Source organism: Dermatophagoides pteronyssinus, unplaced genomic scaffold (assembly GCF_027571235.1).
Source record: "Dermatophagoides pteronyssinus isolate colony J.1.1.1.1 unplaced genomic scaffold, Derpt_VIB-CSIC_2022.12 sq0001, whole genome shotgun sequence".
Lineage (NCBI taxonomy): Eukaryota > Metazoa > Arthropoda > Arachnida > Sarcoptiformes > Pyroglyphidae > Dermatophagoides > Dermatophagoides pteronyssinus.
The window spans coordinates 5,294,158-5,303,133 of NW_027461525.1; the positions used below are offsets into that span (position 1 = coordinate 5,294,158).

Consider the following 8,976-nt stretch of genomic DNA (forward strand, 5'->3'; position numbering starts at 1 on the left):
ATTGGAAAAAATTCTGCATGCCTGAATTGAGTCACGTGTGTTTGCACAGGCGCACTGCAAAAAACTCAACTCTGAATAGCAACAATATTTACGCGCGCGATCACACAAACAAACAAATCAAACAAATCAACTCGACGTGCAAAAACAACAAAGTTTTTTTTGAAAAGGAAGAAAAAAATTTCACATCAAAAAAAAAAATGGACAACAATCTGGAAACACCGAAACAAGTTTATAGTAAATTTCTTGAAATTATTGCCAATGAAAATGAAAGTCCGGAATTATTGGAATATGAAGAAACAATTGTTGATTGTATGATTGAACAAATTGAACATATGGAAAATAATATTTCCAGATTGAAAAATCGTTTAGAAACATTTTGTATTGAACAACATCGAACCGAAATTGATCGTTTACAATATACGGTTAATGTTTATCTACGTACACGTATCCGAAAAATTGAACAAAATTGTTCATCAATGATTAAAATATTAAAAACCGATCAACAACGTGCACAAAAATTAATGTCAGCCGGTGAAATAAAATATTTGGATAGTTATTTTATGAATATTGAAAATTATTTGTCCGAATCAATTATGGGCCGGTTAGATATTCCAATCAAAGATGCATCACATACATTTAGTTTATTAGAATTACCGAATGATGAACGTGAATTGTTTGATAATACATATGTATTTGTACGGGCATTGAAAAAAACTGATATTCTTATTACTAATGGTGTGGATGGTGAACAAGAAACAATAACTTTGGAGCCGAATTCAATTCATTTTTTACCATATTCATCTGTTCGTCATTTTATACTTAATACTGCTAATCAAAATAATGTTGTTCTAATGTAATTTGATTTGTAATTTTGATTCTGATTAAATATAAATTTTATTTTTATTTCAAATAATAATAATAATGATTTTTCAATAAAAAATAATTTCGGATTTTGGTTAAAGTGTAAATAATTTTTTTGTTTTGTTTTTGTTTCACTCACTCTCTCTATGTTTGTTTAATATCATTTGCAATTCGGTAGCTCATTATTTTATGCCAATCAATTTTTGATCTAGTAACAGGTAATGCACGTCTTAATGCTTTGAATGTTGTATCCGACATATTTTGATAATTTTGTGATATGGCAATTTGATATTCATTTTCAGCTTCTTCAACAATCATTCGAAAATTTTCGGCCATACTTTTTTCATCCTGAATTTTTTTTTTTTTTTTTTGAAAAAAAATCAATTAATCAATCAGTGATGATTATACATTGATAACTTTACCGTAAAACTGATTGATTCTTTAATTTCTTTGAAACTAACAAGTTGTACATTTCCATTTTCATAATAATGAACTTGTGCTTTTATTTTACCAAATATATCGGCTTCCAATCGATTTGGTTTCAATGTTATTATCCATATTGATCTCCATAAACCATTCCTGTTTTCAAATGAAATGGATTAATGTTTTTTGTCAAATTATCAATAAAAAATAGGTATAATACCAGAAATTGTTTGGCTGAAATTGATGTGCTTCAATACAAGCACTCAATGTAATTTGATCATTATTATTGTTGTTGGTAGTGGCAAATACCGAACTAATACCTTTATAATAATGATCAATACAATAATTTGACCAGATATCATCCAATGTTGAACGCCATGATTCACTTGTTGAATCAGGTTCCCAATGGCCATGATCACTAGTTTCTTCGGTAAGAAAATCATATTTAAATGATTTTCTTGTTTTTGGATCATAAAAACGATTCGAACCAAGATCATTAAATTCGGTAATTAAAGCCTTATTTTAAGATTATTTTCATTTAGGTTAGATATAACAGATATTCATTCAGTTATTCGAATTTACACTTACAAATTCTGTTCCATTCGATAAATTGACGGGCGTCAATTGATCTTTACGATATTGGGCAAAAATGCTAAACAAACACAAACAAAAACAAAGAATTCGATTGGATTCGATTAGGAACAACACAAACACAAACATACCTGGAAGCTTTATCTTTCAATAATGTATCATTGTTAAGTAATTGGCGAACATCTTTTGAAATTGAGAAAGAAATTCATTAGGAAATTCAAACATTTATAGATTTACCTTACCATAAAAAACTTCTTGAAATTCACCAGGAGGTGCATGAAGAATAAAATCAGCTACAATACGAAGCTATTTTATAAAAGAAATTGGAAAAAATTTTTAAATTTTTCAACTGAATAACTGAAAAACTCATACTTTATCCGAATCGGTAAGCGTATTATCATTTTCATTGGCCATATCTTTCTATGGAGAAATAATCTTTCTTTTCACAACAAAAAAAATCAAGGCAAACAAACAAACAAACGACGCGAAGAGAAAAAAAAGAGAAATGTAAAAAAACTTGACAAAAATTTAAAAACTTTTTTCAAAAAAAATTTCACAGAGATTTCAATTTCTTTGATTTTCACTGAATAATATTCATTCATTCATCATTTTTTCAGAAAAAAAGAAAAGAAAATTCTTATGCAAAATCAGATCCAAAATGAGAAAATCAAAAAAAAAAGAAAGGGAAAAAAAAAAAATTCTGATGTGATTTGCTGTGTATAAAATGTAAATAGAGAGAGAGTTTTGGCCTTTTTTTCCCTTGCATGCTGCTTGCTCAGCCCAAATCAGCATCGTGTGTGTGTGTATTATGTGTGCTTTGCTATCCCCTAAATCCACACCTCTTTTTGTTTTCGAATGAGGATATTTTTTTTTCCATTAAATTCTGTGTTTTGTATACATTTTTTTTTATTATTTTTTTTTTTGTATTTTGTAAGCCGGATCTGTCACCAGGAACTAATCATCCGTTTTTTTTAAAAATAAAATAAATTTAGAAAAAAAAATTGCTGATAATTTTTTTGGTTTGCAAATAAAAATTCGTGAATCACTTGCATCATATAAACTTGGTATTCGTTAAAGAATTCTATATTGTTGTTGTTGATGATGCTTTAAAACAAAATATAATTATTTTGAGTCCTGAGTTTGTTATTGTTATCAAACAACAACAGCCAAAAATTTTGTTTCCATTTTTAACAAACAAACAAAAAATCACTTGATTTATTTCAACAAAAATCATATGAAAAATGGGTAAAAATTCTGATTCTTGGTCGAAAGAAAGGTTAGTTTAAACTGTGTGAGCAAATATATCCATTGAATAATTGATTTGTTCTGTTTTTCTGTTTTCCCGTTTTCTCATTCAATCACCCAAAAATCAAAGTTATCGTGAACGTGATAATAAACAACGTGGTTATAGCCATCATCATCATCATCATCGATCATATTCAAACAGCCGACGGGTATGATTGTTGTTGTTGACACAGAGAAATAAAAAAATAAGAAATTGAAATGCAAAATTTTCTTTAATAATAATAATCCAAATAATTCTATCCATATTCTCAATTATTTCAGTCTTCGGAACATTATCATTATAGAAATGATAATGACGACAATTATGATGATGATTCTTATCATTCCAATACGAATTATGATGAAAATGATGTTGATGATGAACAACAACAACAGCAAGGATATGTTGCAGAAAACAATAATAATAGAAAATATCGACAACAAAATGATGATTTACAAGATGATCAACAACAATATCGTCATCATCATCATCGATCACATAAAAAACATCATCGTGATCGTGATCGTCGATCAAGAAGCCGTAGTAATGAACGAATTGATAATTCTTATCATAATAATCGATATCAACAACAACAGCATCAGGAATCGGATGAACGATATCAATATGATGATCAACAACGTTCCTATTATCATCAACAACAACGTGAACCAAGAAGAGAAGAAAAACCAAATAATACTTTAATGATTCGTAATCTTCCATTACATATTAGTGATAAAGATGTAAGTGATTATTGTGAAAGTAACTGATATTATTCCCCAAAAAATAATAATAATATTCCCTTTTAAAAATAGATATTGGCAGAAATTAATCAATTTGGTCTATATCCAAAAGATGTACGACTTATGAGAAATAAAGAAACAGGTAAAATTTGTTTGTTTTTCTTTCAATCAGATAATACAAAAAAACATTTATTTTTCTTTCTTTTCCAGGTCAATCACGTGGATTTGCTTTTATAGAATTTATTTCCATTGAACAGGCAACTCAATTAAAAGAATTTACTCAGGTAATTCCATATCAATGAATGTTGTTGAAAATATTCATATTTTATAATAATTTTTGTGATGAAACAAAAAAAAAATAGGATTGCCTAACATTTGGTGGTGAATATGAATGTACATTACATTATAGTTTTCCAAAAGATAATATAATTCCAATAGATAAAAATGTATTGAAAAGTGATTGGAGTTGTCCAAAGGTTTGTTTAATCTTGATTTTTTTGTTTGTGGGGAAAAGAAAACCTTAAAACTAATCTTTTTTTTTAAAATTGTATAGTGTGGAATCAACAATTTTAAACGTCGTGATGAATGTTTTAAATGTGGAACAAGTAAAGATGAAACACCAATTAACGAAGACTACAATAATAATAATGACAACAATGTAACCGTCAGGCAACCAACCAATGGTATATTGATTAGACAAAAAATTTTTAACTCTTTTTTTAACATACACACACTTCTCAAATACACACAATATACCAAATGAATGATTTGTGTTTGAAAAACAAAAATGATTTTACTAAAAAAAAATTTTCTGTTTAAATTATCTTCAATATAAAACAATAATGAAGTATTATTGATTGGAAATCTATCATCGAATACAACTGAAGAAACTGTATTGGCTACAATTGGATCATTAACATCATTACCAATCAAATCGATTCGTATGATAACAATGGCAAATCAAAATCTATTATCATTACCATTACCAATAACAACCAATACATGTATGGTAGAATTACATAGTGTTTATGAATCAACCGAATTGTTTAATATTCTATCAACATTAAACGATGGTTTAACTATTGATAATAATTTGATAACCATTTCATATGGTAAACGATTAAATGATCAATCAACATCATCATCATTAATATCAACAAATCAATCAATGGCATTACAAAATGCAGCCGTTGCTGCATTAGCTGCTGCACAATGGAAAAATCTTGATGATTCATCATCATCAACCAGTAATACGGCTGTTTCAAAAAAAACTTCAACAAACAATCTTGGCAGTGTTACAGTGAATGGTGTTAAATATACTAAATATAATCCACCTGATTATAATAGTTTTCAATATGATCATAATTCTGGATTTTATTATGATTCTACAACTGGATTTCATTATGATTCAAATTCACAATATTTTTATAATTCTGTAAGTCCATATTTAAATTATTAATAATGATGATTATGAGATAATTATTATCATTTTTTTCTCCCTTAGCAAAATCAAAAATACATGTATTATGATAATACTAATCAGATATACATTACTGTGGATAGTAATGGACAAGCAACTAATGAAACGACAACAACATCGACAACAACAACAACCGTAGATAACAATCCTCAACAACAACAACAGCAGCAGCAAACAAAAACAATAACCGATGAAAAAGATAATAAAGCTAAAATGGCTAAAAAAATTGCCAAAGATATGGAAAAATGGGCAAAAACATTGGCATTGAATAATAATAGTCAACGTAAAGAATCGGTAACAAACAAATCACATACAACAACAACAACAACAACGACGGACGCTGATGCAGAATCATCATCTGAATGTCCACCACAATCATCATCATCGAATATTAGTTATCGTATTCTTTCGGAAAAACAACAACAACAACAATTATCCAATTCGCTTAACAATGATAATTCTACAATGGAATCGATAAAAGAAACACTGGATCCATTCGAAATAATCAAAACGGAAGAGGAAAAATTAATTGATCATGATCGTCTTGCCTGTATGCTATGTAAACGACAATTCAATAGCCGAGAATTATTATCAAAACATCAACAACTTTCAAGTCTACATAAAGTATTCATGCCCGAATCAAATCATCATTCTGTTCAATTTTTATTTATTCAAGAAAATATTTTTCTCATTTCCTTTCCCTATATATATTTATAGACCAATCTTTCTGTGTTAAGACAAACATTGCTGAATGAAGAACAATTGGAACATGTTGAACTAGTGGAAAGAGAAGTATGTGTTTGGAAGTTTTTTTTTACAACTTTTGGATTCTATTTTTTGCGTTTCTTTTCACTAGATGAACTATAGAGATCGAGCAAAAGAACGTAGAGATAAATATGGTATTGATGATACACCAGAATTTTCGAAACGAAAATTTGAAATGGAAAAACAAGAAAAATCAAGAGAACAACGAACACCGCCACCACCGATTTCCGATGATAATATTGGTAGCCGAATGCTTAAAGCTATGGGCTGGGTTCGTACATACACATACACACAGACTTCATTTGTTTTTGTTTTTCAATGACAGAATTTGACTGAATTTTTTTTCCCCATTCAACAAAAACACATGCACTCTTGTTATATATATAGACCGAAGGAACCGGTTTAGGAAAATCTAATCAAGGAATGTCAGGTATTATTGAAGTGGAACGAAGAAAATCTGGTCTTGGTCTTGGTAATCAGAATGCAACATTTTCAAGTATGTTTTTGATTATTTTTTTTAATATTATTATGGATTGATTAATGAATATGAATAACTAATTAACTATCAAATCAATCAATCAATCATAGGAGAATCATATAAAGAAGCTGTTCGTCGTACAGCATTACAACGATTCAAAGAGATGAATGATTCTAATTAAAAAAAACAGCAACAATAAATAATTAGCGATGGTGAAAAATGATGGGGGGTGGAAAAAAGCAATTCGTGATCAACTTCATTATAATTTTTATACACACACCATTATCCCCTCTCTTTCCCCTTTTACCACCAAAAAAAAAAAAAAAAAATTCACGATCTTCAAAATTCAATTCAATGAATCAATTTGTAATTGTTCTGTCAACACACATAAACACTACATATCTTTTTTTCTCTCAATAAAGAATTTTTTTTCACAATGATGACAAAATCCCTTCCTTTTTGGTAAAATAGAAAAAAAAACCGGATCGATGTTGTTGTTTTTCGTCGAACAATGAATTGAATTTGTCATTTCATTCATTGACAACAACCAACTAACTGACAAAAAAAAAGACAAAAGGTCATTGCTGTGACAGGTGATGATGGTTGTTGATGACCTGTTTGATGGTGGTTGTTTCGTTTTTTTTTTTTTTTTTTTGATGAATAATCGGTCATTCGATGATTTGAATATTGAATGTCCATTCATTAATAACAACAAGTGGTGGTGGTACCGTTATATATGAATAGACTTGTGGAAATTGCAAAAAAAAAAAAATTCGAACATATTCAAAAACATTCGAAATTCATTTATGAGTTAGGTTAGGTTGATGATCATGACTATGACTATGATTCATAGTCGAGTGAGGTTAGGTTAATGACTATGCCTATGACTATGACTTATAGTCGAGTGAGGTTAGGTTGATGACTATGCCTATGATTTATGGTTGAGTTAGGTTAGGTTGATGACTATGACTGATAACTTACTGATAGCTTAGCAGTGTGTATTTCCTTTTTCTTTAAAGCCAAATTTAAGGCGATAAATTCAAATTTTTTTAAGCGAAAAAAAACACGTTTTACTAACACCATGCTTTTTTGATTCGTTTCGTTTAACGATATATGATTGTTGTCCAACAATATTATTTCTTCGACAACGACGATTATTATTATTATTTAATTGTCATTCGTTTTTTTTTCATCGTCATCATTATCCATTATAATCATCATCATCATCATTAGACAATTGTGCCCGAAACAACAACAACAACAACGAATGTTTGGGTTGTCCATGGTTGGCTGCTGTTTTTTTTTCGATGGTCATATTATTCATGAAATTTAATGGCAATGAAAAAATTCTGCCACTACTACCATTGAAGCATTTTGATTTCTTTTTTTTTTTGTTTGTTTCGAAACAACGACAACGACAACGACATCAATATTTTTTGATACATCCAGGTAGACAAAAAAAAAAAATTCAATTCATTTCATTTCAATCATTCTCAAATTACGTTGCTGCTTCTCCGGCAGAAATACAATCATCATCATCATTTACACACAATGATACCCTCTCTCTCTCTCATCATCAAACAACAATGACTATTTCTCGTTTTTTTTTGTCAACTTTTTTTTCGGAAAAAAAAACGAAGAAGAATCAGGTATGAGGATAACCAAAGATAAATATTCAATGGGGAGAGAGAGAGAGATTGAGTGAGAAAAAGGACATTGATCATAATGATGAAAAAAAATGAAAAATTTTTTCTTCTTCTTCTTTTTAATAAACACGCGCCAGCCACTAACCTTATCACATTTCTGGTGGTGGTGGTGGGGTTTGTTTTTGTTTTCTGGTTATTCTCAGGCTTTATCCAGATTGAATATCTTTGTGGAGAAAAGGCTCCATTTTTTTTTTATTAACCCCCAAAGATCTGCTGTTTTGTTTTCTGTGATCATCACAGTCTTTGTCGTCATTTTTTTTGATGATGGATTTTTTTTTTGTCTTTTCCTATCCTGTTTCGTTTCAATATCAACCAACACCGACATTGTTGTTTTCTTCATTCTCTCTTTCATTCATTCATTCATTCATTCATTTTTTTTCAAATTCCATTTTCATTGTCATCAAGAATTTCTTTTCTTTTTTTTTTTTGCGGCAGGGATGTTGAGAATGGTGGTGGTGGTGGGTCTTGATGATGATGATAATAGCATACAGCAAGTATATAGAGGAGAAAGAGAGGGGACATTTTACAAACATCAAAATGATATAGCCAGTCAACCATTTGTGTATGTATACAGATGCCATATGTGTGTTTGTATTCAGTGTGTGTATGATAAAATTATACCTGGCCAGGTAATCATCATCATCATC

The 8,976-nt window shown here is 29.3% G+C and overlaps 3 protein-coding genes across 3 annotated transcripts; 2 read left to right on the plus strand and 1 right to left on the minus strand.

Moving 5' to 3' along the window:
- The first annotated feature begins 17 nt into the window (after positions 1 to 17).
- Positions 18 to 950, plus strand: Sld5 (DNA replication complex GINS protein Sld5). The gene has a single exon (XM_027340059.2). The coding sequence runs from the start codon at positions 18 to 20 to the stop codon at positions 855 to 857; it is 840 nt and encodes a 279-aa protein (XP_027195860.2). The 3' UTR covers positions 858 to 950.
- Positions 870 to 2,585, minus strand: cpa (F-actin-capping protein subunit alpha). Its single transcript, XM_027340057.2, has 7 exons — positions 2,248 to 2,585; positions 2,118 to 2,181; positions 2,007 to 2,058; positions 1,873 to 1,936; positions 1,505 to 1,800; positions 1,284 to 1,440; positions 870 to 1,209 (listed from the first exon to the last, which is right to left on the minus strand). Exons 1-7 carry the CDS (start codon positions 2,287 to 2,289, stop codon positions 1,006 to 1,008), a joined length of 879 nt encoding a protein of 292 aa, XP_027195858.2. The 5' UTR covers positions 2,290 to 2,585; the 3' UTR covers positions 870 to 1,005.
- A 392-nt stretch (positions 2,586 to 2,977) lies between these two features.
- On the plus strand, positions 2,978 to 7,060 carry LOC113790379 (RNA-binding protein 5-like). Its single transcript, XM_075824843.1, has 13 exons — positions 2,978 to 3,151; positions 3,251 to 3,329; positions 3,442 to 3,900; positions 3,973 to 4,042; positions 4,111 to 4,184; positions 4,263 to 4,376; positions 4,454 to 4,583; positions 4,749 to 5,335; positions 5,405 to 6,004; positions 6,098 to 6,172; positions 6,237 to 6,416; positions 6,533 to 6,641; positions 6,734 to 7,060. The coding sequence occupies exons 1-13, from the start codon at positions 3,117 to 3,119 to the stop codon at positions 6,802 to 6,804; spliced, it is 2,583 nt and encodes an 860-aa protein (XP_075680958.1). The 5' UTR covers positions 2,978 to 3,116; the 3' UTR covers positions 6,805 to 7,060.
- The last annotated feature ends 1,916 nt before the right edge of the window (positions 7,061 to 8,976 follow it).

Coding starts and splice junctions, on each gene's coding strand:
- Sld5 (XM_027340059.2), top strand. CDS start 18: ATGCCTGAATTGAGTCACGTGTGTTTGCACAGGCGCACTGCAAAAAAC.
- cpa (XM_027340057.2), bottom strand. CDS start 2,289: ATGGCCAATGAAAATGATAATACGCTTACCGATTCGGATAAA. Junction 2,059..2,117: donor ATTTCAAGAAGTTTTTTATG/GTAAGGTAAATC, acceptor CAATTTCAAAAG/ATGTTCGCCAATTACTTAAC. Junction 1,937..2,006: donor TTGAAAGATAAAGCTTCCAG/GTATGTTTGTGT, acceptor GTGTTTGTTTAG/CATTTTTGCCCAATATCGTA.
- LOC113790379 (XM_075824843.1), top strand. CDS start 3,117: ATGGGTAAAAATTCTGATTCTTGGTCGAAAGAAAG. Junction 3,152..3,250: donor GATTCTTGGTCGAAAGAAAG/GTTAGTTTAAAC, acceptor CAAAAATCAAAG/TTATCGTGAACGTGATAATA. Junction 4,377..4,453: donor GTGATTGGAGTTGTCCAAAG/GTTTGTTTAATC, acceptor AAAATTGTATAG/TGTGGAATCAACAATTTTAA.